The sequence below is a fragment of the Haliaeetus albicilla genome, chromosome 14 (assembly GCF_947461875.1).
Source record: "Haliaeetus albicilla chromosome 14, bHalAlb1.1, whole genome shotgun sequence".
Classification (NCBI taxonomy): domain Eukaryota; kingdom Metazoa; phylum Chordata; class Aves; order Accipitriformes; family Accipitridae; genus Haliaeetus; species Haliaeetus albicilla.
The window spans coordinates 957,937-969,661 of NC_091496.1; the positions used below are offsets into that span (position 1 = coordinate 957,937).

Below are 11,725 nucleotides of genomic sequence, written 5' to 3' on the forward strand. Positions count from 1 at the left end.
CGGTAGGCGTGGGGGGCGTGGCCCAGCGGAGGGGGGCGTGGCCCGGTGCGCGGGGCGGGGCCTGCGGCGCAGCGGAGCGCGGAGGCAGCGGGGTGGCAGCGCGGCCGTCCCGTCCCGTCCCGTCCCGTCCGTCCGTCCGTCCGTCCGTCCCGCCGCCGCCGCCATGGGCCTCACGGTCTCCGCCATCTTCTCCCGCATCTTCGGCAAGAAACAGATGAGGATCCTGATGGGTGAGCGCGGGGGCGGCGGAGCAGGGCCGGGCGGGGGATGGGGATGGGGCCGGGGCACGTATCGGTACCGGCGCCGGTGACACCGCCTCTTCGTTGCAGTGGGGCTGGACGCCGCCGGCAAGACCACCATTCTCTACAAGCTGAAGCTGGGCGAGATCGTCACCACCATCCCCACCATCGGTGAGTGCCCCGGCACCGGGCAGGGCCCGCACCGAGCACCGGGTACCGGGCAGGACACCCCCACCCCCGCCTCTGACAGCCGGCACCGGGCAGGGCCCGCACCGAGCACCGGGTACCGGGCAGGACCCCCCCCACCCTGCCTCTGACAGCCGGCACCGGGCAGGCCCCCCCCCCCCCACATCCCACAGGCCTTGCTGCCCACCCAGGTACCGCTTTCCCGTGGGTCCCCCGGGCTGATCCCTGGTGCACCCCGATGGGCTGGGGGCCGCGGGTGGGTGAGATGTGCGGCATGATGCCCAGTGCCCTGTCCGCCCAGCCATTACCCTCCCGTTATCCCCTGCCTGCCTGGGTGCTGGGGCACAGCCGCGGCCGGTGCCCAGTGGGGACCTTGGCTTGCACCCCAAAATACCCCTTGCAGTCCCCGGCACGGGCATTGGCATGGACCACCCGCCCTGACCTGCACGGCAGGTGCCAACCTGAATGTGCCACCCTGGTTTGCTGCCCTCCGCCTGCCCCATGATGAACACAGAGCCCGAGCCATTATGTCACCGTGATCTGGCTCCGGTCCAGAGAGGGCAAAGGTGTTTTCATGGCCAGGAGGTCGCTCGGACCATGGGGATCCAGTCTGCCCGAGCATGGCAGGCAGGGCAGGCAGCTGTCCTGCCAGATCCTGGTGTGAAGCTTTCAGTGGGGTGCTCGGCACCGTCTCCCATAGCATCTCCCACAAGCTGATGGAGGTGGATTGGGAATGTGCTGAGCTGCTTGGGTCGGGGAGACCGGTCAGCCGTGGTGTACCATGCTGGCTGGTGCTGCTGAATATCTTCATTCATGACCTGGGTGATGGGGACAGAGCACCCTCAGCGAGCTTGTGGACGGTCCTGAGCCAGGAGGAGTGGTTATACACCAGTGGGACCGTGCTGCCGTCCAGGGGGACCTGGGCAGGCTGGAGAAATGGGCAGAGGAACCTCATGGAGTTCAACCAGGGGAATGCCAAGTCCTGTCCTGGGAGACGAATAACCCCAGGCCCTGGTACCTGCTGGAGAGGAGCTCTGAGGAGAAGGTCCTGGCAGTCCCGCTGGGAAGGAACCTGAGCAAGCACCAGGCACATGGCCTTGTGGCTTGGGGCCACCAGACCCTGGGCTGTGCTGGGCAGAGCACTGAGAGTGGGTCAGGAGAGGAGAGGAGCTCCTGCCCCTCTGCTCAGCTCTGCTGAGACACCTCGGGGTGCTGGGTCTGGTGCTGGACTCCCTGGTGCAGGAGAGATGGGGACATGCTGGAGTGAGTCCAGTGCAGGGCCACGGTGAAAGGACTGGAGCATCTCTCATAGGAGGAGAGGCTGGGGGAGCTGGGGCTGCTCAGCCTGGAGAGGAGACGCCTCGGGGGGGATTTCATCCATGTGTGTAAATCCCTCATGGGGGGGTGTAAAGAAAGTGGAGCCAGGCTCTTCTCACCCTCTCCCCATGCCCCTCCTGCCCCCCGCAGGGTTCAACGTGGAGACAGTGGAGTACAAGAACATTTGCTTCACTGTCTGGGATGTGGGTGGCCAGGACAAAATCCGACCCCTCTGGAGGCACTACTTCCAAAACACGCAGGTACGCTGACTCAGGGCAGGGATAAACTTCATCAGCTGCAGCGGGGCTGGCTCAGGCTTCCCCGGGGCTTGTGGCCTAATCCTGCCTGAACTGGGTGTGTGAGTGGTGGCAGGGAACACGTCCTGGTCCCCGGTGCGGTGGCCCCGCTGGGGGTGCTGGGACGGTGCCTGGGTGTTTGCCCTGCCGCCCCATTGGAGGGGAGCAAGGCAGAGGGGTCCGGCAGAGGAGCAGGCAAGGGGTGAGGTGTAGCACTGTCCCTGGGGTGCTCTGGTTTTTGGGGGGGGGGGCAGGTGGGCAGCGGGGCTGCTCTCCCCTTGGCTGGGGGGGTGCCTGCAGCCCACCTGGGATGTCTGGGATGTCCCTCTCTTCTCCGTGCAAGCTGCCTGCTCCAGCCTGGCTTCTCCCACAGGGTCTCATCTTCGTGGTGGACAGCAACGACCGAGAGCGAGTGCAGGAGTCTGCCGATGAGCTGCAGAAGATGGTGAGTGACGGCGGGGATTTAGTCTGGCGGGGAGGTGGGCATCTCCCAGCCCTCCTCCCGCTCGCCCAGCTCTGCAGCAATGCCTGGTTGGATGCAAGATGAGACCTGGCTCTGCTCTGCCCGCCATGTAGTGCCAGGGGCATCCATCCAGAAACGGGCTTGGGGACCTGACGGAGACTCCTCTGCCAGGCAGAGGCTGGACCTGCAGGAAGCAGGAGCAATTGCAAGGGGGAAATATGGCTGAGAAAATGTGGTTTTATGTTTTACTTAGTCAGGGCTTTGCTAGCCAAGTGCCCAGTCCAGAAACGATGTCCGAAAGCCAGCCTGCGAGGCAGGGGTCATTTACTCCTTGGTGTGGCTGCCTGGGGTGGGGGCAGAGCATCCTTGGGGGAGGAAGCCGGCACGGAGCGGAGTGCATGACAGCCTGAGAGTGGGAAGAAGGGACGGGCAGATACCCACTGCCTGCTTGCCGTTGTTTGGAGAGCATCGTGCCTGCTCTCTTGCACCGTCCCCACGGCAGTTGCTGTGCCCCCTCTATCACTGGAGCCCCTCGCTCCAATGCGGGTGCCCCTCTGCGAAGGGCATGGGTGCTCCTGGAAGAGCATCCTGGTGCCACCAAGACCTCCAGGCATCGATGGGGGCAGGAGGGCAGCCAAGATACTGGAGGTGAGTGGAGGAGCTGGAGAGCCCTCCCGGCTCTTTTGGTCTGTCCAAGCCAGGTCTTGCTTGCTGGGGTGCCGGCGCTGCGGAGGCTCACTGAGGGCTCACCGAGAGCTGCCCTCCGGCAGCGCCCGGCTCAGCCATCCCTGCTCTCTCTGCAGCTGCAGGAGGATGAGCTGCGGGATGCCGTCTTGCTGGTGTTTGCCAACAAGCAGGACATGCCCAACGCCATGGCGGTGAGCGAGCTGACGGACAAGCTGGGGCTGCAGACGCTGCGCAGCAGGACCGTGAGTGTCCAGGGTGCCATCCCCGTCCCCATCCTTGCAGGAGGGACCCATGGGGCACGGGGCTGCTCCTGGGGTGCACCGGGCTGGCGATCTGCAGAGCCCAAAGCCCTTTTCTCCATCTCCCTCTGTTTTGCAGTGGTACGTGCAGGCAACGTGTGCGACCCAGGGCACGGGGCTCTACGACGGGCTGGACTGGCTATCGCACGAGCTCTCCAAGCGCTAGCTGGGCCGGCGGCACAGGGACCGGATGAGCCGAGGACGTCTCTTCCAACTGCTGTTTTGTTTGGGGTTTTTTGTTTATTTTGGGAGGGGGGAGTGTTTTTCCTTTCTCCCAAGCGTGGCCTCGTCTCTGTGTGTTTATCTGGTAGGACTTGAACCTCAAGGACTCTTCAGGCAGCTCCATTTTGCGGTGTCCTGCCTTCGCCCTGGCAGCGCTGCGTGCTGGCCGCCCTCCCCACCTGCATGTGCCATCTGCGAGAGCTTGCCCGGACCTGCTGGGGTGGCATGTCCCCAAGTGTCCCCACTCCTCACCTGGAGCTGGCGGTGGGGGCTGAGCGGGGCTGGCAGGCAGCCCTGCCGCTGTGGGTCAGAAGGATCCTCCTTTTTATCCTTCGATAAACTTTATAGTTCTCTTTCTCTCGGGGAGGGGGCGTATGGCTGCGTAATGTGCTGTTGTATATGGAGTAATTAAACACCACCACTTTGTACCCTGTGCCTGGCACGTTTCTGGCTGGCTGGCCTTAGAGCCCCGCTCCCCAACATACATCTTCCACGAACATCTCGGGGCACAGAGATTTGGGCCTTAATAAAACCCTGCGTGCACTGTGCTGGGACGCAGAGGAGATGGACAGAGACTCCAAGATGTGTTGGCAAGCTCATTTTCTCATCCCCTGGTGCCAGGAGGGGGTCTGACCCGTTTTATAGCCGCCCCGGGGTGCTGTCAGGGGTCCGTGCTGCCTCCCCACCGTGCTGGCTGCTGTGAAAGCCCTGCAGGGTCAGCTCAGGCTGCATGCTGCAGGAGTGCTAATTGGGTTGTAATTAGTGGGACCGGGCAAAACCAAGTGTTTGGCAGCCCAACAGTGGCCATGCTCTGGTAGCGAGGGGCTGAGCCCTCACTGGGCACTGGGAGAAGGGGGAGCAGCCTGGTCCTGGGTGCTGCCTCCAAAAAGCCCATGGCTGGCAGGCGGGAGGCAGCGGGCACGGAGCATCCGTGGGGACTGGCAGCAGCAATGCCATGCGTGGCTGGGGGTGGCGAGGGGATGCCTCCCGGTAAAGTGCACTGCTAAACTGTGTGCCCTGCAAAAAACATGCTCCCTGCATGGAGCTGAGCCGTGTGCTGGCTGTCCCCCCGGGGATGTGCTGGCTGTCCCCTTGTAACAGCTCAGGCGGGTGCTCAGTGGATCAGCACCCATCCTGCTGGAGGGCTTCCACCTATCCCAGGGGTGCCTGGCCAGGGAGCGAGGGGTCAGCAGGGGCTGGAGCAGGGAGACAGGAGCTGGATCCTTTCACAGCCCAGGGAGCTGAGGGAAGGGGGGACCCAGACTCCCCTCCCCTTGGTGGCAGACTTGGGGCTGTGTGCCTCTTCCCTTGGGGCAGCTGGGGGGGGCAACTGGAGCCCCAGGGCAGAGCTCGCAGGTTCCCAGGGCTCAGCACTTCTGCCCCAGAGCCCTGAGTCTCCCACCAAAGCTGCTACAGGTTGTTGCCTTTGGTGGAGAAAAGTGGGGGGACAGTATGAGATGGGGGGTTACTTTGCTGCAAGGTTTCCCTGGCGCACTTGGCTCTGGGGTGCACACTGCGGTCTGGACTGGTGGTGCCTTGGAGCCAGGATCGCTCACGGTGCAAAGACCCTGAGAGCGGGGCCACGGGCAGAGCACGGGGAGCCCAGGTTGGACAAAAAGCAGACACAACCAAGGCGGCCCCATGGTGGAAGGTGGGCGTTAAGCCATGGCCTTTGTAGCACATGTCCATCCCACCCGATGCACCAGGCTTGGTTTACAGCATAGCTAGAGAATCCTTGGAGACTGAGAAAGGACCAGAAGAAGCCATATCCCAGCTGGTGGTGCATCAGCTGCTGGGCTGCTCAGCTGAGAAACAGCCTCCCCATGATCGTGACAGCCTTGAGCCTCAAAAGCCACTTTGCAGCAGAGGACAAGGTGATGCCGGTGCCTTTGCTCACTGCCACGGTTCCTGGGAGACGGTTAATCCCTGCAAGGTGGGTGATGGTTCATGGTGATGCCGGATGACCTGTGCTCATCAGCTCCCAGTGCCGGGCTCCCTCCCCCGGGTTGTGCAGGATTGTGCACGGTCCTGCTGGTGCCGGGGACAGCTGTGTGTCCCCATCTCCCTGGGGACAGCCCAGAGCAGCAGCCTGGGGGGGCTCAGCTCTATGCCCAACATGCACACCCCCCCGCTCGCCCCACTCTCAGAGAGCTGGGGAACTAAAGGACAGCCACTCACTGCGAATAATTTAATGCCCCATTTAGCACCAGTTCCTCCAGCCTGGCCTGGACATCACCGTCAGGCTGAGATGAAGTGCCCTGAAAATGCCAGCTGGAAGGCCGTGGGGCGTCCCTTTGGCACCCGACCGCTGCCACCTCCAAGCTGGCAGCCCCAGAGCACACATGCCATGATGCCCTTTGCAGCCCTGCCAGTTTGCTGCCCGCTCTGCCCTGGCTGCTTCCAGCCCTGCCAGTTCCCCACGGCCCCGGCCACCGGTGGGTACCCGGCTGTGCCGGGGTCCCCTCTCCTCCAGCGGTGTGGCTGGGACACGTCCCCTCGGTCACGCTGAGCTCCCCGGTTCTCTCAGGGCTGTTGGTGCTGCAGGAGGCAGGAGAGCAGGCAGGAGAGCTTGCTGCCTGCTTGCTTCTCCGGGAGGGGTGTGAAAAACTTGCCTGTGCCCAGGGCATCGCACAGTCACAGCAAAGGGCTGGCGGGGGGACTGAATGCCCCGGCTGCACCCTGAGCCGGGAAAGAGCCCCCCACCATGCTGCAGCCGCCAGCGAGGGCTCTCGGTGGGACGGCACCTTTGTGTGAGCTGCTGAAGGGCTGGGGGGGGTCCTGCCCTGCACCCCCTCCCCATGGACACGCACCCCGAGGACTGGCTCCCTGCAGGCTCCCAGTACCCCGCAGCATTTCAGGTGCCCCGGGGGGCACCTGCAAACCCACCTGCCTGGCCAACCCCTGCAAACAAGGTCCTACCCCATGCAAGTGGGCACATCGGTGGCAGTGTCCTGCACCGGCTGCCGGCCCCTGCTGAGGTCTGTCCCGGTGGGTCCAGTGATTTTGGTTTTAAATGTTTTTGAAGGGCTGCGTATGAAATCGCAGCTCTGGTGCTGCAGGGCCTGAGTGCTGGTGACCGCAGCAGCCGGCCTCCTGCAGCCCCTGAAAAATACACCCAAACCCATCCCAGTCGCTCCACGTTTCTGGAAGGAAAAGGTTCCTTTGGAGCCACCACGGGTAGTTGGAGGTCCCAGACTTGAGCAGGCGTTTCGCAGCCTCACACTGCCCGGCTGTGGCTGTGAGTGGCCGCAGCTTCGGGTACTGCTGGGGCACGGCGGTGGCTGCTGTGCACAGTCCTGGTCTGCTGCCATCGCGGCGATGCCACCCGTCCTGTCCCCATCCCTGTCACTGGGGCTGAGCGTGGTTGAAATCCCAATGCCATGGGCTCCATGCATGCCGTGGAGCTGCTTGGGGCTGTGCCGGTGGTTTGCAGCCCCGGCTGTGCTGGGTGCTCGGCAGCACACGGCACGGCATGGGCTGCGGCACACGGGCAGAGGGAGCTGCTCAGCGGAGCTGCAGCCCGAGGGTGCTGGAGCCTTGGGGTGTCCCAGGGCATCCTTGCTCACCTCCATCTTATGAGTCTGCTCAGACATCAGAGAAGTGAGAATGGGGACACTGAGGCTTTCCCTGTAAGGCAGCTGGTCAGTAATACATGCCACGAGTTAGGCAGGTCTCTGAGCCCACCTCTCCGCAGGCAGTAACGTGCTGCACCGGTCCCTGGATGCTGCCGCAGCTCAGCCGGGCAGCCGGGACAGATGGGCGGCCAAGGCAGGACCGGGGCTGGCGCAGCCTCTGCACCATGGGTACAGGTGAGCAAAAGCCTTCACTGGCATCCTCAGGCCTGAGCTTTTTGCAAGACTGGATGATCGGGATAACGCGGCCACTTACTCCTGGGTTGGTTTTTCACTTAGAGAAGTCCACAGAACATTCTTCTTTTATAGAAATTATTTTTTCTTGCTTAAAAAGACACAAGCTATGCTGGAGCCCGACGTTGTCCTGGGAGAGAGAGGGGACCCCTGGGCTGCCCAGCCGGCGCACTGCAGTCTGCAGCCAGCAGCAGTCTGCTGAGGCTGGACTCTCGGCCAGGGGCTGTGGGCATGTGGGGACGGTGACCGCCAGACAGTGTCCCTCTGAGGCTGCAAATGAGGAGACCCCTCGCCTCAGTCTGAGCTCCCCCCAGCTGGTTCCCTTTGGCTGAAGGAAACAATCATTCCCCTTCAAATAAAACCGTTTCTTCAGCCTGCAGTGATGCTCTGTGCCAGTGATGGGCGCCTTTACCCTGGCTCCACCGTTAAATTCAATTTCTAAACAAACACAAACACAAACCTTTTTATTTAGAGCAAGGATCTGCCATGTGGTCAGGGCCCGTCAGTTCTGCAAGGTCATGGTGGAGGGGCCAGCCTGGGACCCGGGACGGCTGGAGTGGGTCCTGGCTGTGCCGCACAGTTCTGCCTGCCGATGTCCCATCCCTGAACTGGGGCATGGTGAAGCCATACTGTGGCTCGGGGGCTTGCCAGCAGCTACAGGCAATCGTTGGGGGGACCACAACAGCCACAGCAAGTTTTTTACTGCTTCCCCATCTTGCACAGCCCCTGTACCCCAGCTCCGGAGACTCCCCAGCTTCCCAGCTAGGAGAGCTCCCTCCAGGCTAGAGGTTTCTCTGGAGGCGCCAGGAAAAGTCCCCATTTAATGGTGAGGTGTCCCCCACTTCCAGCAGCCCCTGACAGGAGCCGGTGCTTCGTGCTGCTGCGGCAGGGAAGCAGCGTGAGCCCGGCAGGCAGAAAAAGGGGTCCCCAGCCGGGATCCCATGCTGCCACCCCCGCTGCTCCGCATCCTCCCGCAGAGCAGCACCCCGGCACAGAGGCGTCAAACTGGAGGCTCTGCGGGGAAGAGGGACTCAGGGTCCACGCTGGCCGGCTGCCTCAGGGTGGGGGGGCCAGGCAGAATCTGCGTGGGATGGAGCCACATCTCTGCTCAGCAGCACGGCCCCGACGTCTGGGCAGAGATGGGCAGAAGCACCCAGCACCTGCGCCGGTGCCTGTGGCGATGGCGTCAGGTGCCGGCGCTCACGGCAGGGTGGATGGGAGTGTGGGCATTGACTATCCCCCTCCATGGGCAGTTAATTAACTTTTCCCAGGGTAATTTAATGGTATTGTAAATGGCGGGGGGGGGAAGCTGGAAGTGGACAGAGGGATGCTAGTTGGGGGATGCAGCAGTGAAGTGGGGCAGTGACACTGCCCACCCTTCTGCAGTGTCCCAGGGGCTGGGACAGGGACACGGCGCTGGGGACGGTGACAAATGCTCCAGCGTGATGAGGGGGTCCCCGAGGCGCTCGGGTCCCACTGCCTGACCCCAACCAGGGGGATGGGGATGTGGCGGTGGGGATGTGGGGGTCCCCCCAGGGACGTGGTTGTGGTCCTGGTCCCCACAAGCCACCCCAGGCAGCTGAGGAAGAGGCCACTGGTCAGGCAAAGCCCGGCATGAAGTTCTCCTGCCTTGGGGGGGGCAAAACTCCCACTGGGATGGATGCAGATGGGTATCATCCCGCTGGGGGGGTGGGGGGTGGTTTGGGGAGCTGCCGGGGGCTGTCCCAGCCATGCCGTGCCCCAGCCAGAGCTGGGCTGAAAACCCCAGCTGGGATCAGAGTGGGTCTGGGGTGGGGGAGAGGGGATGGGAGCTGCAGGGTCTGTAGCATGGGTTGGGGTGGTGCCGTGGGAGATGGGGGTGGCTCAGGGGAAGCAGCAGGCTGGATGATGAGTGCATGGGGTGGCTGTGGGGACCCTGCCGTGCAGACAGCAGGATGCCGTCTGTCCCGCAGCTCCTGTGTCATCCCACACAAAGCCTTGCAGGACAAGTTTCGGCTCTATGGGCTGACAGGGCTGTGCCGCAGCCGGTGGCACCGGGATAAACCCCTCACCCAGCTGGGAAGGGTCGCACTCATCCCCCATGTGCCAGCAAGGCTTCGAGCCCCGATAACCCAAAGCTGGGCAGTGTGGCAGGATGCTTCCCCCCCCAGCACCCACTCCCTCTGCCCCACTGGACCCCGTGGGGCTGAGCTCCTGGGAGGGCGACGGGGTATTCCAGTTTGGAGGGGCCAGGCGGTGAGCTGAAAGTGGCCCGGCTGTCACCGATGTGCACTGATGCACGGACATCCTCGACTCACTGCGCTGGAGGGTGTCTCAGAGCCCTCCATCTCGCTGGGGACCCTCAGAGCCAGGGGCACCCCGGTGCGTGGAGGTGGGCGAGGGGCTCTGGCGAGTTGGTGTGGAGCGGCGGCACCGGGGGGCTCAGCGGGGGTCCGGGCAGCAGGCTGGCAGCGGGGTGCAGGTGAGCCCGGGGGGGCAGCAGGGCGAAGGGGGGGCCCTCCAGGGGCTGCCAGGGAGCTGGAGGGGGGCTGCCACCAGGGGCCAGGCCTGTGGGGTGGAAATGGGGCTCAGGCAGCGCATGGGGCTGGGGAGCATCACCCTCGCCCCCAGCCCCGCTCTGCCATGGGGCAGGGGACACCCACCCCGCCAGCAGCCACCCCACATCGCTGCGGGGCTGAGGCCAGGTGGCGAGGGGGACCCGCTCCCCACACCCTCCAGCACCCCGTGGGGTCCCGCACCCCACCGCCGGCTTCCACCCTGGCCGTGCCCAGGGGTCCCAGCCCACCCCACAGCCCTTTTACCGCAGCAAGCATCGTCCCAGGAGCAGGGGCCAGAGGTACAGAGATGCAGCGGGGCCGGGGTGCCAGGATAGGTGGTGAGGCTTTGGCCGTGGCCGTGGCCGTGGCCGTGGCCGCAGAGGGGCTGCGGCGAGCCGGCGGGGGTGGCCGGGAGGTGCTGTGTGGGGAGCAGAGAGCAGGATGTCATGGGGAATGCGTAGGGATGCTTTGGGACTTGGCCACCCCAAAGGGGACCTGCAAAGTGTCACCCTCCAGCACGGCTCTGGAAAAGGCTCCCAGGGAGGGCACTGCCCGGAGAGCCCAGAGCAGCCGGGCAGTGGGAGCGCTGGCTCCAGAGGGTGCCCGGAGTCTGCTGGGGGTGCCAGCCAGACCTCCCCATCACCCCGGCTGGAGGCTGCAGCGTGGGAAGGGACCCCTGGCCATCTCCTACCTGTGCTGAGCCGGTGGCTGTTGCAGAGGGGGGGCAGAAAGCAGCCACGGCTGCCCCATGGGGCAGGATCCAGTCACACCAGGAGCCTGCATGGGGAGAAGCGGGGAGGGCAGCGCACTGGCTTGGGGACCGCGTGGGCTCCCAGCCCTGATTTTGGGGTGGGGAGGGCTGCCTTTCACCAGAGGGAAAGCAGAGAGCAGCCGTGTCCTCTTCCCAGCTCTGAGCGGGGCTCTAGAGCTGGGAGGCAAGCTCAGGCATCCTGGTGCTCAGTGCCAAATTTCAGCTGCACGCCCTCCTGGGGTGGCCCTTGGACCCTAGCCCCTTCCTCGGGCATCAGGTCCCACGTCCTGTCCCCTGCGCCCCTGGGCTGTCACCTGCACCGCCAGCCTCCAGCTTCTGCTTGGCCTCGCGTCTCCATTTCGCTCGTCGGTTGGAGAACCAGACCTGGGGAGGAGGGAGGGAGCTGAGGCTGCCAGCCCCCACCCCAGGCAGTGCTCCGGCTCCTTGGCACCGCTCTGTCCCCCTGGGACACGGGCTTTTCACATCCCCCTGGGCATGGGTATGGGCACGGACATGGACATGGGCAGAGGAAGGGGTTTGATCCTGAGTCTTCTCCACCTCATCAGGCTGCAAGCACGTGCCAGGGTCTGGGATGCTTCTCCAGCATGGGGCATGGGAGACACGTGTGTGCACGTGTGTGCATTGCCATGGCGTGCACGGGCAGCCCTGCCCTGGTAGAGAGGGGGACTGGCTGCTGTCGCTGCCTGGGGCACCGAGCTGGCTGGCGATGGTCAGTGGCTGGGAGGGAAAGGGGCTGCCACGAACTGGTGAAGGTTTGCCAGCACCGCAGGGATGTCTGCCGGGAGCTACCGAGTGTGCCCTGGATGCGTGTGTGAGGGGAGTGTGCCAGGGAGTCTGCCAT

The 11,725-nt window shown here is 64.2% G+C and overlaps 1 protein-coding gene across 1 annotated transcript; it reads left to right on the plus strand.

Annotated features, from left to right (window-relative positions):
* Positions 1-46: 46 nt before the first annotated feature.
* On the plus strand, positions 47-4,142 carry ARF5 (ARF GTPase 5). The gene is made up of 6 exons (XM_069801443.1): positions 47-230; positions 330-410; positions 1,893-2,002; positions 2,412-2,483; positions 3,305-3,430; positions 3,567-4,142. The coding sequence occupies exons 1-6, from the start codon at positions 164-166 to the stop codon at positions 3,651-3,653; spliced, it is 543 nt and encodes a 180-aa protein (XP_069657544.1). The 5' UTR covers positions 47-163; the 3' UTR covers positions 3,654-4,142.
* The last annotated feature ends 7,583 nt before the right edge of the window (positions 4,143-11,725 follow it).